Source organism: Chlorocebus sabaeus, chromosome 11 (genome assembly GCF_047675955.1).
Source record: "Chlorocebus sabaeus isolate Y175 chromosome 11, mChlSab1.0.hap1, whole genome shotgun sequence".
Classification (NCBI taxonomy): domain Eukaryota; kingdom Metazoa; phylum Chordata; class Mammalia; order Primates; family Cercopithecidae; genus Chlorocebus; species Chlorocebus sabaeus.
In genome coordinates, this window is record NC_132914.1 from 61576929 (window position 1) to 61595331 (window position 18403).

At 39.4% G+C, this 18403-nt stretch overlaps 1 protein-coding gene across 2 annotated transcripts in view; it reads left to right on the forward strand.

Annotated features, from left to right (window-relative positions):
* The window catches only part of SRGAP1 (SLIT-ROBO Rho GTPase activating protein 1), a 308188-nt gene that overhangs the window by 270346 nt on the left and 19439 nt on the right, over positions 1-18403 (forward strand). For both annotated transcript variants that reach the window (XM_008003891.3, XM_008003892.3), the window contains exons 16-19: positions 881-986; positions 3685-3909; positions 7715-7794; positions 17860-18040. In XM_008003891.3, the coding sequence (XP_008002082.1) occupies positions 881-986; positions 3685-3909; positions 7715-7794; positions 17860-18040 (592 nt within the window). The remainder of the gene's footprint in view (positions 1-880; positions 987-3684; positions 3910-7714; positions 7795-17859; positions 18041-18403) is intronic.

Sequence of the window (18403 nt, forward strand, 5' to 3'; positions counted from 1 at the left end):
TGGGGATGACAGTGTGTGCTCTGCCTACTGCAAAGTTTGTTATTCCCTTTAACTTAGACAACAAATGTGAAAATGTGTTCTTAAATATATAGAGAATTATACCAATAATGCATTGTAGTGGTAACCTTTTTGCTGATGTTGATAAGCACTTTAGTACTGAGACACTTCGGACAGTTTGTATTCCCGGCGAAAAGGTAGCATAACACTAGTCTCAGGTAATCCTCTCTTGGGGGAGCTCACAATCCCACAGGGAGGATGAGATAAGGAAATAAATAGCTGTAAACATAAGGGCATACATCATATGAAGACAGGAATTGTATTGCTAATGTATTCCTAGTGCTTGAAACCTAGTAGGCCGTCCTAATATTGATGGTATAATATAATACAAGGTGAAAAGCCATATAAGTAAAATGCAATGGTAATTTTGAGACAGGAGAGATTCTAAACCTGGCACATTGCCTGGATCATAGTCATAGACAAATATATGATGAATTAACGCATAACAGTTGGGGAAGGGGTGCCTTACCCCAGAAGGCTACTTTGGTTAGTGTGCATCAAGAAGAAGTTGAAATCATATCAGATACAAAATTTAGAATTAGCAGCAAAGGAAAAAAATGGTTTTTAAATCTAGAAGACTCTAAACTACTCAAAGCCAAGTCCATGAAAGTCAGAGAAAACAGTGAGGGTCAGAGGAGAAGCCCTCTGGAATGGTGGTATACTCAAGCCGATCATTTATTCACTGTTTTGGTTACAATTGCATCTCACACAAGAGCAAGTTGTTGCTTGTATTCAGATGTGTACCGGTAATCCATGTACTGCAATGTTCTGTTTTAAATGTGGGGAGTGAAAGGACTCTCACCATGTCATCTTCCGTCTGTAGGAATAGATAATCTCTATGAGAGGGCGCTTCACATCCGCAAACTCCTCCTGACTTTGCCCAGGTCGGTCCTTATAGTGATGAGGTACCTCTTTGCCTTCCTCAATCAGTAAGTACCTGAATGCTCTGACAAAAGGCCCATCTGAATTCTGTCTTTGTTCTTGGATCCTGCAAAATGTACATTGGGTTCCATTTATCAGCAGCGTCAAAGAGAAAAATGATTGAATATAGACTGAAGGTACATTTTTCCTTAGCAGATCAACGTCATTGATAGATGAAAGCCCTACCCTGGATGTAGAAACTGTAGCCACAAATGCAAAGATATTTAAATATTACTTTAAAAAAAAAAAAAAAACCACTTTTCAGTGAAAAGTGTTTTTCCAACTTCCATCCAAAACTGTCATGAATGTTTTTGTCAAAATGATGGAAACTGGCTGTTCGTTGCGGAAAATTTCTGTGACTTTTTAATATTGTAGTCGGGGATGGAAGAAAATCATAGATGGGAGCTGTACACAGATCCAAAAAAGAATTTCTGCAAATTCACTGTAATGAGACCTTATCAAGAAGAAAATACCTCAAAATGTTCTCTTAAACAAAGTAACAAATCTTTTAAATTACTACATAATTTTCAAAGAACTTTATTCTTTTAATTTCGGCAGCTTGATTTTCAGCTATGCTACTTCCTGCTGTATGGGTTCCGTTATAAGAACAGCTTCCCCACGTCCTACTAAGAATCCCCTTGCTATTCAGCATTTCAGTTAAGCAGCTGGAAATAAAGAAATGCAGGGGCATCAACTTCTTGAATAAACTTGGGGAAATGCCTTCTCATGCTAGCATGGATTCTCCTTTCCTGAAATTCGGGTATTTTCTTTTCGGTATTTTATGGGACATTTGGAGTTCTCCAAAGCCACGGTGACTTATTACAATCCTGCTGACTAGTCCTGAAATCATAACCACTCAGCTTGACCCCAGGAGCCAAGTATCATACAATAGGGAAATGCTGGCAGAGAACCATACGAAAGAAACTCTACTGCTGACCTGTGGTGCCTAAAACATTCACAGATGACAGTAGCAACCCCTTTGTACATTAATCACCACCAGAAATAAGCAGTATCTAGAGAGATAGGTTTAAACTATGTTTAGGCTAGACGCTGTACATTTTTACCTTTAAGGAAACACAGTCACTCAGGCAGTTTTAAAAATCCAGAGGCTTGCCTGCCCCGCCCCGCCCCACCACCACCATACCCCAGGATGGAGTACCTTGCATTCCTGCTGGCCCCCTCCATACCATTCCTACCAAATCTTCCTGACATACCTGAACAAAATCCTCTGTGAACTAATAATCCATAATGGACTAGGAAAGCAGTCTGTTAATTAAGAAAGTTCTCAAAACCTGAACCTAACTCCTCATGCATCTCAGAAGAATGGCAAATGCACCATGGGTGTTGCTGGCATTGCTTCCAGTGGTGCTACCCAGAGGCCCTCTGGCTGGTTGCACCTGCCTTCATGCAGACACAAGGGCCCAGCCTCTAGGGCAGGATGCTTGGGATGGGGATTGTGAAAAGAGAGATAAGCTATCATTTTACTGCAGAATCAAAACTTGGAAATAACATTTTTACATCACGTTTTTTTTGGAAGCCAGCACTAAAGACCCAGAAAGATTAACTGTGACTGTCTCCACTGAGCTGAAGTATGTCTTTTGGAAATTAGGCTATTCTTATTCAGAATCTCCATTTTCAAGATGATCTGTAACATGATCATTTACTGTTATTGTGAATTTTTTTAAATGTTGTGTGTTTGAGAAATGGCAGAAGGGAAAAACATATGTTAGCTGTGGAAATTATGCTTTTGTATTTTCTACTTTCTAGACTATCTTATTTCCAAAAAAATGGGTAAAGTATGTCATGTGGTATCTCAGTTTCTTTGTGTCTGTCATCATCTCACAAAGGTAGTTGAGTCTCCTTTTTCTCCTTCCGTTTGTCATATGTTCACCTGGATTTTACATTTCCTTTCAAGAGTGACATTCTATACACTGAAAGATAACATATCTAAACTCTCCCTAGAACAGGGAGCATAGCAGTAAAGAGCTGGCTTATTTTGAATCACTGTGAAAATATTTCACAAATACCCATTGAATAGAATGTAGAAATTAGTACTAGACAACTGGAAATCTCCCCTACAGTTTGCAAGCCTTGCATAGAGTAAGAGAATTGAGGATTCTTTTCCCCTTTTCTTGTATTTATAATGGCTTCTGTGACACTGGTTGTCACCTAGCGTTGATTGTCTTACCCAAAAGCAGATGATAAAGCCTGGAGTTATTTGCTCCTTTCAGTAGTTACAAAGAAAAGGTTCTTTGTTTTCTTCTAGGCTTTCCCCAAGATTTATAGGAGAAAACTAAAAATCTGAGATATATTTGAATGGAGAGAAGACAATTTTAAAGACATCTATAAAGCTTTATGGAAATCCTTACTGTGTAGCCCAAATTTACTTGAGGAGCATTTAGAGCCTGACTGTCAAATTTGCAAATAAAACTCGTTTACGTGATCCTGGTCTCCACTGTAGTGAATATTATATTAAACCCCCTCCTGACTTTGAAAAATGCAACTTAATTAAGCAAATAGGACTTAGAATCCCCTGTCAGTTTCTACTTTGTTAAGGTCATATGTCATTTCACTTTCTTTGGAGTTTGCTGAGCCAACTTAAAGTTGAAGTATCTTATTAAAGTATTGAAGTGTCTTCTTATTAAACATGTATGCCCTTTTCTTCTCTTTGTTCTTTTATAACTCCTTTCTTGTTTCCTTTTGTAGTCTATCACAGTACAGCGATGAGAATATGATGGACCCTTATAACCTGGCCATTTGCTTTGGCCCAACATTGATGCCTGTCCCAGAAATACAGGATCAAGTGTCTTGCCAAGCACATGTGAATGAAATTATCAAAACCATCATCATCCACCATGAGACTATTTTCCCAGATGCTAAAGAGCTGGACGGCCCTGTTTATGAGAAATGTATGGCTGGAGATGACTATTGGTAAGTCTAAGAATTTTAGCCCTCCTCTCCCACCAATAATTATGGAACTACCCATTTGATTAGAAGAGATAATTTCCTATAAGCCACCAATGCTTCCAACTTAAAAGGAAGAAGCAGTAACACTTGAGATAAATTTTAGAATACTAAGACCCGTAGAAACTCGTATTTATCCCTCTCTTTTCTGCAAGGACTCTCATCTTTTAAATAAATCTACCCTATCATGGTTTTGATAGAGAAAAAGGGTTCTGATGTTATGTAGAGCTATATTAACTTTTATCATTACATTAAATCAAGAAAAGATAACAGATTGACATTTTATTTTTCAGTCTAAATCAGAGGTTTGGGTTTCATATAAAATGTTTTTAAATTCTCATTTTAAAGGAGACCTGTCAACCAAATGTGTTTTCATTCTTATTTTCATTTTCAATCTTACTAACGAATATAATTCTAACTATCATTATAGTTAGACCTTTAGGTCATTTTGAGTAAAATTTATTATATTCATGTATTTTTGAGATAAAATTTTTAGCATGGCAGTATTGCCTCCCATTCCATCCACGTTGCTGCAAATGAGAGGATCTCACTCTTTTTTATGGCTGAATAATATTCCATTGTGTAGATGTACCATAATTTCTTTAATCCGTTCATTCGTTGATAGACACTTAGGTTGTTTTCACATCTTGGCTATTGTGACTAATGCTACAATAAATATGGGAGTGCAGATATCTCTTCAATATACTGATTTCCTTTCTTTTGGATGTATGCCTAGCAGTGAAGGTCACTATGTTAAGTGACATAAGCCAGGCAGGAAAGACAAATATCACATGTTCTTACTCATACGTGGAGCTAAAAGAGTGGATCTCATAGAGTAGAGAGTAGAATGGTGGTTACCAAAGGCTAGGAAGGGAAGGGGAATAGAAAGGATGAAGAGAAGTTGGTTAAGGGCTATAAAAATACAGTTAGGTAGAAGGAATAAGACGGGTGCAGTGGCTTGTGCCTGTAGTCCCAGATACTTGAGAAGCTGATGCTGGAAGATCATTTGAGCCCAGGAGTTTAAGGCTGCAGTGAGCTCTGATCACACCACTGCATTCCAGCCTGAGCAACAAAACAAGACCCTGTCTCTAAAAAAGAAAAAACAAAGGCTGGGCGCAGTGGCTCATGCCTATAATCCCAGCACTTTGGGAGGCTGAGGCAGGCAGATCACTTGAGGTCAGGAGTTCGAGACTAGCCTGGCCAACATGGTGAAACCCCGTCTCTACTAAAAATACAAAAATTAGCCAGGCGTGATGGTACATGCCTATAGTCCCAGCTACTCCAGAGGCTAAGTCAGGGGAATCACTTGAACACGGGAGGCAGAGGTTGCAGTGAGCCAAGTTCGTGCCACTGCACTCCAGCGTAGGTGACAGAGCAAGACTCTGTCTCAAAAAACTAAAAAAATTTAGAAGGAATAAGCTTTAGTATTCAGTAGTACAGTAGGAAAATTATAGCTAACAATAATGTATTATATATTTCAAAACAGAAGAATTGTAAGGTTCCCCACATGAAGAAAAAATAAATGTTTGAGGTGATGGATATCCCAATTACCAAGATTTGATCGTTACACATTGTATATGGGTATCAAAATATCGCCTGTACCCCTAAAATATGTACAACTATTATATATCAATTTAAAAATAGCAAAGAAACTTAAATTTCCTGAACCCCTATTACATCTCAGCTGCTTGGTGCACATGATCTCTTTCATTTAGCATAACCACTCTACCAAGTAAGTTAAGAAAGGCCAAGGAGCCTTCCAATGATTACTAGTAAATCAAGGTGAGGTGTGTGAGCTTCCAAAGCACACGTGAGTCTCCTCACTCAGCAGCCTCCCTGCCCACCTCAGAAACTGCCCTGTGCAGCTGGGATTCAAGAGCAGCGGGAAATAGGTTTGTCTAAATCCCTCCTTCTGGACCCTGCTCACAACACTTTCTTTCCCATTTTCTTACCAAAGATTAAGTAGAAGTGGAATGAGTAGCTGATAATTAAATAACTGAAAGTACTTTTTTTTTTTACTTAGATCATAGTATGGTCATATGCTTTAAGAAAACTGAGTTGACTATTTCCAGAAGTACTGTTTTCTAAATTAAGAGCGAAACATACTAGATTCCAGTTCTGTAGCATATTCACCAACTTTACACATGAAGTTCAATTCAAAATATTTACTTGAGTACTTACTATGGGCAAGATACTGATTGAGCTTGGCTCTGGGAAGGTAAATGAATGCAACTCAACCCTGCTGAGATACATGATTTTATTTTCATCATTGTATTTGTTTTAAGGCCAGTACCAAAGGTATGGTTAGCATTTTTTTTTTGGAGACAGAGTTTCACTCTGCTGCCAGGCTAGAGCGCTGTGGCGCAATCTCAACTCACTGCAACCTCTGCCTCCCGGGTTCAAGCAGTTCTCCTGCCTCACCTCCCGAGTAGCTGGGATTACAAGCATCTGCCACCATGCCCAGCTAATTTTTGTATTTTTAGTGGAGACAGGGTTTCACCATGTTGGCCAGGCTGGTCTCAAACTCCTGACCTCAGGTGATCTGCCCACCTTGGCCTCCTGAAGTGCTGGGATTACAGGCATGAGCCACTGTGCCTAGCCTGGTTAGCATTTTTAAATATTAGGACTATGTCAGTAAGCTCTGCTGTCTTGTTCATTTTATAAAAGAGCAAGTTTGTAGATGTCTGGTCAATATTATTTGATGTATTATATTCTAGGACATTTTGTGATCACTACTTTTTCCAAACAGAGTAAAAGTCCTATGACAGTGTTGCAGCCAGTGTCCATCTTTTTAAACATAGTGTTTTCTATGGGTACTGCTCATTTTAAACAGGAAGTCAGCAGTGTAGTAGTTATACTTGTCCCCCAACATCAGAAATGTAGATGGGCTTTTACAGTAGTATTAGGTTTATATTTGTGGCCCATGCATTCCATTTATCAGCATGCATTTGAGGATTGCTGGTGACAGTGTTAAGGGATAAGTTTTAAAAGAGGATAAAATCATGATTCTCTTACAGATATACAATGGACATGTGTCAAGAAAGATGGCAAAGATGCCACAACCAGTTCAAAGGAGACATCAAAGAACCACCAATTTTTATGTAGTAAAGAAATAAATAGCGAAATGAATTTGTAAAAACTGGTCTATCCATAAGGCAATAATCATATTCTACCAGAATTCAACTAATTTGTATTTCTGTGGATAAGAATTACTTATAATGCTATCCATTTTCTATAAGTTAGCTTCTGTCTTTATAGAGTTGTAAAATAACCTAGTCAAAGATGAATGTGTGTATCTAATATATATTCCCATAGGACAGCATAATCAATGGAGGCACCAGGATTCCGTTGACAGACTATCCAGTTACTCTTTTGCCCTTACAGAGTCTTACAGTTTTTGTTACAGTAGCAATTACTCATTATTAAAATTATCTCAGGCTGGGCGTGGTGGCTCACGCCTGTAATCCTAGCTCTTTGGGAGGCCAAGGCAGGAGGATCGCTTAAGCCCAGGAGTTCGAGACCAGTCCAGACAAAATAATGAGACCCTCATCTTTACAAAATATTTAAAAATTAGCCAGGTGTGGTGGCATACACCTGTTGTCCCAGCTACTTGGGAGGCTGAGGTGGGAGGATCACTTGAGCCTGGGAGGCAGAGGTTTCAGTGAGCCAAGATCACACCACTGCACTCCAGCCTAGGCAGCAGTGCAAGACCCTGTCTCAAAAAATTTTTGTCTATTTTAATTTCATATGAATTTCCATTTGTATTCTACAGTGACAGCCCATACAGTGAGCACGGTACATTGGAGGAAGTGGACCAAGATGCTGGTACAGAGCCCCACACAAGTGAAGATGGTATGCTCTGCCCTTATGCTATTATAAAACCTATCTTTATATCCCTATTGTAAACATTGTTTCTATTAAAATTTTAGAGGCAAAGCACAGTGGCTCCCACCAATAATCCCAGCACTTTGGGAAGCCAAGGTTGGAGGATCACTTGAGCCCAGGAGTTCAACACCAGCCTGTGCAACATAGTGAGATCCCACCTCTATTAAAAAAAATACAAAAAATTAGCTGGGCGTGGTGATGTGCACCTGTAGTCCCAGCTACTCAAGAGGGTGAGGTGGGAGGATCGCATGAGCCCAGGAGTCCAAGACTGCAGTGAACTAGGATAGTGCCACTGCCCTCCAGCCTGGACAACAGAACAGACCCCATCTCAAAAACAAACAAAAAAAAACAAACAAAAACTAGTAGATAAAAAAATTCATAAAATATGTGTAAGGAATAAAAAATAACATTACAATGAAAACCAATGGAACAACCACCAAGCTTAAGAACAAAGAGATATTATTTCCTTTGCATTTCCCTGATCTGACTGCTTGACTTACCCCCTCAGGAGTAACCACTATGTTTGTGTTTTTAAATAGTTTCTTGTTTCCTTTTCTATTTTCTTAAATCTTCTATAAGTGGGATCATACTGCATATATTTTTCATGAGATTTTTCTATTCAGTATTATGTTCTTGATGTTCATCTGCGCAGTTTCTTTTAGTTTGACTGTTTATTTTCCCACTGTATAATATTCCATTGTATGTATCTATTCCGTTCTTGATTAAAATGTGAGGTATTTGCTACTTGTTGCTATTAAGAACAGTGCTACTATGCACTGTTATGAACATTTTGAACATGTCTCCTACTGAAAATGTACAGGAGTTTCTCTAGAATGTATGCCTAGGAGTAAACATGTCTTCAGCTTTACTCTATACTGTCAAACCATTTTTATGAAGACAGTTGCTACTTATAGTTCCCTAGAGAAGGGGGCATGCCATGCCATGGGAGGCTACCTAGGGAAGCACCAGGAGGCAGAGGGAGAGTGAAGACCTTGGTGTGCTTTCCACAGGAAGGAATGGGTGAAGCAGGGTAAGCAGCTTTAGGGTGGGCTAGTTGGAATAATTTCAGCAGGCTCTGGGGCATTGGGGGATGTCCCAGGTTGTCTGGTACCTGGCCCTGGGGTGCTGAGAATAGAGCAGCAGTGGCCTGGAGTGGGAGAGCCTGATCATCAAGGTGGTGGGGTGTTGGCTCCAATGGGCACGTTGGTGTTTGAAAAGTTTGCTTGTGGGTGAGTTGTTTACTAACCCTAGAGGGACTGTCCCTCCAAGGTCAGCAAGGCCCCAGGTGTCAGAAGATAAAAGACATGGTTGATAATGTGTTTATTTATCTTTTGTAAAATTCCTATCAAGTCTTTTGCACATTTTTCTACTGAGTTTTCTGGGCTCTTTTTGTTTGGTTTCGCTTGGTTTTGTATTTAGTTGTTTTTCTATTTGATATGTGAGAGTTCTTTGTGGGTCCACATCAGGTCCTTTTTTGGGTATATGCTTTGCAGATATCTGCAGCTGCTCTGTAGCTTTGCTTTTCAAATGCTGATTATGTCGTTTGCTAAACAGAAGATCTTAATTTTAAAGTAGTTAAATTTATCAATCTTTTCCTTCATGGTTATTTTACTTTGCATTTCCTTTAAGAAATCCTTCTGTGTCTTGAGGTAATAAATAATTCTCCCATATTCTCTTATTTTATTTTGGTAAGAACACTTAAATGTGCAGTACCTTAGTGTTGACCATAGGTACAGTGTTATATGGCAGATCTCTAGAGCTTGTTCACCTTGCTTGACTGAAACTTTATTCCCACTTATTAGTCACTTCCCATTTTCCCCTTCCCCCAGCCTCTGGCAACTACCATTCCACCCTTTGATTCTATGAATTGGATTCTTTTAGATACCTCATATAAGTGAACTTACCTAGTATTTGTCTTTCTGTGTCTGGCTTATTTCACTTAGCAAAATGTCCTCCAGGTTCATCCATGCTGTCACATATGTCAGGATTTCCTTCTTTTTACAGTTTGAATAGAATTCCATTGTATTGACCTATATCTTTATCCATTCATCTTCCCATGGACATTTAGGCCATTTCTACCTCTTGGCTATTGTGAATAGTGCTGAAATGAACATAGGATTGCTAATATCTCTTCAAGATCCTGATTTCAGTTTTTTTGGATAAATACCTGGAAGTAGGATTGTTGAGTCACATGGTAGTTCTATTTTTCAGTTTCTGAGGAATCTCTGTACTGTTTTCTAAAGCAACCGTGCCATTTTGTATTCCCATCAGCAGTGTACAGAGGTTTCAATTTCTCCACATCCTTGGCAATGCTTATCTTTTGTTTTTGTTTTTGTTTTTTGTTTTTGAGAGAGGGTCTCACTCTGTCACCCAGGCTGGAGTACAGTGGCATGATCTTGGCTCACTACAGCCTGGACTTCCCAGCTCCAGTGATCCTCCCACCTCAGCCTCCCAAGTGACTGGGACTAGAGGCACATTCTACCATGCCCGGCTAATTTTTTGTAGAGATGGGGTTTTGCCACGTTCTCTAGGCTGGTCTTGAACTCCTGAGCTCAAGCCGTTTACCCGCCTTGGCCTCCCAAAGTGCTGAGATTATAGGCATGAGCCATTGTGTCCAGCCAACACTTGTTATCTTTCGTTTGTTTTGTTTGTTTCCTAACACGGTGGGATAACCTCATTTGTGGTTTTGATTTGCATTCTCCTGATGATTAGTGATATTCAGCATTTTAAAATATATGTGTTGGCTGCTTATATGTCTTCTTTGGTGCCTTTTTTATTTATTTATTTATTTAGAGATGGAGTCTGTCATCCAGGCTGGAGTGCAGTGGCACGATCTCAGCTCACTGCAACCTCCACATCCTGTGTTCAAGTGATTCTCCTGCCTCAGCCTCACGAGTAGCTGGGACTACAGGCATGGCTAATTTTTGTATTTTTAGTAGAGACGGCATTTCACCATGTTGGTCAGGCTGGTCTCAAACTCCTGACCTCAAGTGATCCACGCACCTAAGCCTCCAAAAGTGATGGGATTACAGGCATGAGCCACTGCATCCGGCCCCATATTCTTTTAAATCCTTTAAGGTTTTGCTTTCACACGTACGTCTTTATTCCACCAGCAATTTATTTGGGGGCATGGGATGAAGTAGGGATCCATTCCCTTTTTCTTTATATGGATACATAATTGTTGCAATTATCTCAGCATTAATTGTCCTTTCTCCACAGCTCTACATCTTTGTCATAAAGAAAGTGTCTTCTTTGTGTGAATTTCCTCCTGGGCTCTATTCCTTTCTACTGGTCTGTGTGTCTATCCCTACATCACTGTCCTAATTTTGATACCTTTTAATAAATCTTAATAGTTCATAAAGCAACACCTCTGCTTTGTAATAATTCTTGGCTCTTTGCAATTCCACTTAAATTTTAGACTCAGTTTTTCAAGTTCTTCAGACAAATAAACAAACCCTCTAAAGCCCAACTGGAGTTTTGATTGCCTTTGTATTAATTCTACATATATTAATATGGAGAGAATTGATATCTTTACAATATTCAGTATTCCAGTCCAGGAACATATTTCCAGTTATTTAATGTCTCCCAAATAAACTTTTTATTCTTTCTCTGTACGTATGTTTTTCATTTTCTAACTTAAGTTTAAGGCTTAGCATTCACTTTCAACACTTTTTACTTTTTAATATAAACATTTAAAGCTGTCCGTTTTCTCTTAGTACTTCTTTAGCTATATGCACAAATTCTTTTTTTATCTCTTCAGCTGTAACTAATCTGCTTTAAGCATATCCATTGAATTTTTATTTTTAAATATTCTTTTTTTTTTTTTTTTTCCTGAGGCGGAGTTTTGCTTTTCTTGCCCAGGCTGGAGTGCAGTGGCACAATCTCGGCTCACTGCAAACTCCGCCTCCCAGGTTCAAGTGATTCTCCTGCCTCAGCCTCCCAAGTAGCTGAGATTACAGGCATGTGCCACCATGCCCAGCTAATTTTTGTATTTTAAAAGAGACGGGGTTTCACCATGTTGGGCAGGCTGGTCTCGGACACCTGACCTCAGGTGATCCCCCTGCCTCAGCCTCCCAAAGTGCTGGGATTACAGGCGTGAGCCACTGCGCCCAGCCTTTAAATATTATTTCTTTCTACAAGTTGTATTTGGTGTGCTTTTATGTCTGCTGCTTGATCATTTTTTATAGTCTCTTGCCGTTTATTCATCAGCGCTTCCTATCAGAATATGTGTCTGATAATTTTCATATGTCTTCCCAAATTTGTTTTGTTGGCTCTCACTCATTGAGTCTTATTTTCCACTGTGTTTATAAATTTTGTACAGATTTCTTGGAACTTCAGGCTCAGTGGAAGGTAGATTCTTCCAGAGAGGGTTTTCATATACTTCTGCCTGGGTTACAACCAGCCTGGGACAACACTGAATTTTTGGCTTGAAGTTTTTCAAACTACCCTGGTAGTGCAAATTTAAACTGCAAACCTACCTGAGAACTGGAATGTGGATGGAATTCTCAGATGATTTGTGTCAAGGGTTTAAGATAGAGTATTTCCTTAATGGGAGTGGAGGGTGGGGGAGATGGTTACTATCTATGGAGAGGTATTGAAAGCTACAAGGGGATAAGATTTCTAGAACTAGATGTTCTAGAACTAGAAGTATTGTAGAAAGTTCTACAACACTAGAGTGAAGTTTATTCTGAAACTGAGGGTGTAATTTTCTGAGGATGAGGAGGAGGGGAAGAGCTTAGATTCCTAACACTGAGCAAGCCCTGGACTTAATCTCCTATGAAAAAAAATTAAAAAGCTTAAGGTAACCAGGCTAGAACAATGCCCTCAAGGCAAAATCTGACTCATGTTGTAATGTTCTGCTCACCTCTCTGGGTTCCCATTTTCACTGCATTTTGGTCTTTAGTATTCTTTACTGTCTTGATAGCTTACTAATGCAATTACAAACATTGGTTGTTTGCTTTTAAATCCAGCATTTTTCATTGATTCTAGCAGGAGGTTAATTAAGTTGTCTAGTGTCCACTATCTGCTAAAAAAGAAAGTTTCTTTGTGTCTTTTTTTTTTTCTGTGAGATAGGGTTGCACCCTGTTGCCCAGGCTGGAGTACACAATCTTGTGTATTGTGTGTCAAGTGGCACAATCTTGGCTCACTGCAGCCTCAACCTCCTGGGGCCAAGTGATCCTCCCACCTCAGCCTCCTGAGTAACTGGGACCATAGGCATGCACCACCATGCCTGGCTAATTTTGTATTTTTTGTAGAGACAGGGTTTCCGTATGTTGCCCAGGCTGCTCTCAAACTCCTGGGCTCAAATGATCCTCCTGGGATCCAAAGTGCTGGGATTAGAGGCATGAGCCACCCATGCCCCGCCTTCTTTGTGTCTTTAAAAGTAAAATCAGTTGACATTTTCTGAACTTAATTTACAAGACATCCTTTAAAGTGAGAGCTTCTATTTCTGTGATGTTGCTCTTTTTTTTTTTCTTTTCCTTTAGAGACAGGGCCTTCCTGTGTTGCCCAGGGTAGTTTCAAACTCCTGGCCTCAAGCAGTCCTTCTGCCTCAGCCTCCCAAAATGCTGGGATTACAGGCGTGAGCCACCGTGCCCAGCCTGTGATGTTGCTTTTGAAAGTCTCCGAGTCCTGCTTCTGCTACCATCCTTTCTTTTGGGTTTCTTTGTTTCTCTGCATGGTTTATTTCTGTTTCACTGCTGTCTTCTCTTAGGTGTTTCCGCGCTTTCCCCAGAGGCCAGAAAAGCCAGGACAAAGCCAGCTGTCTCTCTTTCCAAACATGAATCTCACCATCATGCCATCTGCCTTTTACCTCTTGGCTATAAGAGAGCTTTACTGAGTGCTCTGTGTTTAGATAACATTTTGACCATGTTCACCTGATTTTTCTGGAAAGAAAAACATTGCTTACAAAGGACAGATACTGTCACCCGCAGCCAACCTCCAAAGTCCTGTAACTAAATTAATAAGACCATCAGTTATCCTTTGATTGCCAAGATATTGTATTTTTTTCTCTGTCATGGATCACTAGAGAGAGTAGCTTTTGTTTCTGAAAGACGGGCTGTCACAGAACAAAACCACAAGGACAGTGGGTAACAGATCTAGCAGGAAAAATGTCAGCAACAGCAAGGTCCCAAAGAGAAAGTGTGATCACATTTTATATAACATTACAAGAAATGGAAATATAAGACTTGACAGCACCGGGCAGTCAGGGAATCAACTGTGCTGAATTGTGTTCCCTTTTGCACAAAATTATATTACCCATGCAGGAAAACTAAGTGATCATGTTGCACTCTCACTATTATTGTTATTGATAGCAGCAGTAGCAGCATTCTATGAAGTCTCTGCAGGACCTTGAAGTACTGCGAGGCACTCTGTATGAAAGAGGCATAGTGTACCGTGCCCTGAGATTGATTTGCTCTGCAATGACCAGACTAAGATGTGTGTAAATAGCTTATTGATTGACACTTGACTGTGAAATGGCTCTCACGGGAGTAGAAAGAGTAAAAATAATGAAATTGCTGAGAATTACTAGTTGATGTACTAGGATTGCCAATAAAATGTTCTGCTGATTTATCTGGTCATCCTGTTATAACCTGACCACATTTGAATAAATAAGCAGAGTCTGATAATCCTGATGCTTGTTTCAAAAAAATGGCGCGGTGTCTCACGCCTGTAATCCCAGCACTTTGGGAGGCCGAGGCGGATGGATCACGAAGTCAAGAGATCAAGACCATCCTAGCCAACTTGGTGAAACCCCATCTCCACTAAAAATACAAAAATTATCAGGGCATGGTAGCACGTGCCTGCAGTCCCAGCTACTTGGGAGGCTGAGGCAGGAGAATCGCTTGAACCCGGGAGGTTAAGGTCACGATGAGCTAAGATCACACCACTGCACTCCAGCCTGGCGACAGAGCAAGACTCTGTCTTAAAATAAAATAAAATAAAATAAAATAAAATAAAATAAAAATAGTAAGAGGAGATGAAGAGGTCGTGATTGTGAAATTATAATAAAATTTGTATATATCTGTTGAATAGTCTTAACTATGTTGAATGGCCAGCATTGACAGTGTGTGATTGAATGTCATTAAAAAACATTAATGGCTCTGTCTTTATTTCTCTGTGACATAAGTATATGTAGACTGTATACTGTATCATGTGCTGTTATCTTTTAATTTTTTTAAGTAAAGCCAAATATAAATATGTGGGTGTGTTCACACAGGAATTTGCAAATTACATGTCCTGAAGTTCTTGTAAATAAATTAGCATGCCACGTCTGTAGTCCTAGCTACTTAGGAAGTTAGGGTGGGAGGATCGCTTGAGCCCAGGAGCTTGGGGTTACAGTGAGCAATGAGTGTGCTGCTATATCCGGCATGGGTGACAAAGTGAGACCTTGTCTCAAAAAAACCAAAAACTAGCATGTCTTCATTCTTCCATGGGATGTTTCTTTCTTTTTCATAGGAATAACTGGGGTACATATTTGGGTATCTGTCATCTCAAGTCAACCAGGATTTATTCTTCAAGTTTTGAACTATAATGAGATCATTCCCTTTAAATGTAAAGTTATAGTCCCTCCTCTATGAAGCAGACACGTAGATGTTTAATAAAGGTGCTATTTATATTGTGTTAGTAAAATATAATTTGGGGGAATACCAGAGTGTTAACATACAATCTAAAAGTTTTATTCAATTGCTAAAGGATTTATTTATTTATTTATTTATTTATTTTTATAGAAATGAGGTCTCACTCTGTTGCCCAGACTGGTCTCGAACTCCTGGGCAACCCAGTGATCCTCCTGCCTCGGCCTCCCAAAGTGCTGGGATTACGGGCAAGAGCCATGGCGCGCAGCCACTAAAAGATGTAAACTGTTGTTTTAAACATTATCCTTACAGCTACTTCATTGGGAAGTCTGCTGTGCAGATCACAGTGTTATGGTTCTGCGATACAAAATATTATTCGCCTCAAACATTATCCACTAGCAGGAGGATCACTGGGTTGATAATCCCAGCACTTTGGGAGGCCATGACTGGAAGATTACTGTGTTGCCCAGGAGTTTGAGATCAGCCTTGGCAATGTAGCAAGACCCTGTCACTATTTAAAAGAAAAAAAAAATAATCCAAAGCAAAAAGAAGGGGCATTTTTATCTTTATTTAAAATGTTTCGCTGAAATTTGGCCAGGGCCTTTATATAATAAGGTGAAGCCTAAGCTTTTCAATATTGTTGGTTTTTAATGCTTTTGCCTTCTATGTCCCAGAGAATTTTGAATTTATCAAATGAGAAACAAGCCCAGCTGTCTGTCCAAGAATTTCTCATGCAATTATTACAAGTACAACGGCTATTCCAGTAAACTTTTGGAAGAATGAACTCTTAAATGGGAAGGTTTGCTACCAAATGGAAATAGAAGACAACTTCCTGGGGAATTTTTGAGATAGGCAGGTTTTGATGTCTTCTGTGTACACATATTCTAGAGTATTTGGAAATGAAAACATGCTCAGTTTTTAGCAAATGATGTATTGTTCATTGCATAGGCATATTCCTATAAGCATATGACCCTTGCCTTGGCCCCTTTTCATCCTGTTTATTATTGAGGAGAAGTTTACTCACCTTTGTTGATTACAGGGCTAAGGATGAGGTATTTGTGGGAGACAGGAGCAAAAGACGGGGATCATAAGGCCTCGAATTGAGGAGCTTCTTGCTAAGATAAATCACAAAGAAACACCTCTTTGGTTACTGAGTTTGTCCTCCTGTTTGCCTTCAATATTTGTGGTCAGAATTAGATCAGAGCTGAATTCTAATTCTAAGCCTAGCAGTTGATATCTTTTTTTTTCTAACTTATTATTTTGAAATCATTGTAGAGTCACAAGCTGTTGTAACAAAAACAATACAGAGAGATCTCGTATACCTTCTGCCAGGTTCTGTCAATGATGATATCTTACAAAACTGTAATGTCATTTCACAAGCAGGAAATTGACAATGATACAAACCATTCACTATATAAATGCTTCACCAGTTTTACATGCACTCCTTTGTGTGTGTGTTTACTTAAATCTGTACAGTTTTATCACATGTATAGCTTTGTGTGACCACAACCGATAGTCACGATAACAAATGGCTCCATTACAAGGAACCCTCGTGCTACCCTTTATAGCCACGGCCACTTCCCTCCATCACCTTCCTATCCCCAACCTCTGGCAACTACTAATCTATTCTCCGTCTCTATAATTACGTCTTTTGAAGAATGCTGTATCAATGGAATTGTATGGTATGCAATCTTTTGAGATTGGCTTTTTTTCACTCACCGTCATTCCCTTGAATATCTTTTGATCTCAAGAAAAATAAAAATTTTGAATCTGTTTTTTTCATTTGGATAGAGGGCAGTTTAAGGTATATTTGTTTCATGGTTAAGATCCAAAATTTGTTACTGATACTAGAGAAAAAAAAAAATTGGGATTACCGTCAGTGTTAGTATGAAGATCTGGTAGTGCCAGAGAACACATGGGGAAATTGAATGTATTCACATGCTATTTATTGTGATTTTACTTGATTTTTTTCTTAAATAAGCCGGTAAAGCATAAACTTCCTAATGTTCTGAGATGGCGATTTTTTTTTCATGTTATAAATGGTATTAACATGTTACAAGGAAATTCCATCAGTGTCATCCATCAGTGTCAAAATCATATTGAAGCAATCGTGGAGGATATTACAACTCAAGGAGAGATTTTATTTATCTTATTGCAAAGTTTAAAGTATTTTTTATTTGACTGTCATTATATCTCTGGTAAGAGCTGTGGAAATGAAGATCCAATGTTCAGTTTTTCTTTGCCTGAAAAACCGATGACAGCAAGATAATGTTTTTCTGTATCTTTTTAAACAGGCTCTATTTTCTCCTGCCTTAATGATGTGTTGATGACTCTGTTCAGTCTAGATATTAAAATGGTCTTGATTATTTTCAAGCCTCGTGTAGCCCTCACAGATAGGATACCATGCCTTCCTAACAACCCTGTTTCTCACTGTTTTCTGGTGTGTTTGTTGTAGAATGTGAGCCAATAGAAGCAATAGCCAAGTTTGACTATGTTGGGCGGTCCGCCAGAGAACTATCCTTCAAGAAGGGTGCCTCCCTGCTGCTGTATCACCGCGCATCTGAGGACTGGTGGGAAGGCAGGCACAATGGGATTGACGGGCTGGTGCCTCACCAGTATATAGTGGTGCAAGATATGTGAGTAGTCTCAAGTTTGATTGCCTGAGTGCTCCCAATAGAGGACTCCAGCCATTGTTCTTAAACTGACCTTGGTCTTGTGAGAAAGGAGCAGAAGGGATTACAGAGATAAAACTTCAGAGCTAGGCACAGTTCCTCACCTTGCCAGTGGCTCTTTGCTAACAGTAAGTCAGGGCCCAGGAGGTTTGGAGCAAGAACTCGGGGGAGACATCTTCTGAAGCTTTCAGATTCTTAGAAAAATAACCTATGCAGAGAATGGCATTAAGAGCTGAAGTGACATTGGTAATTCCAAAAACAGCAGTGCTCTTCTCTTGATGTCTGTTTACCGTTTCAATTCCAGATTCCCCAGAGGAAGAACACTGA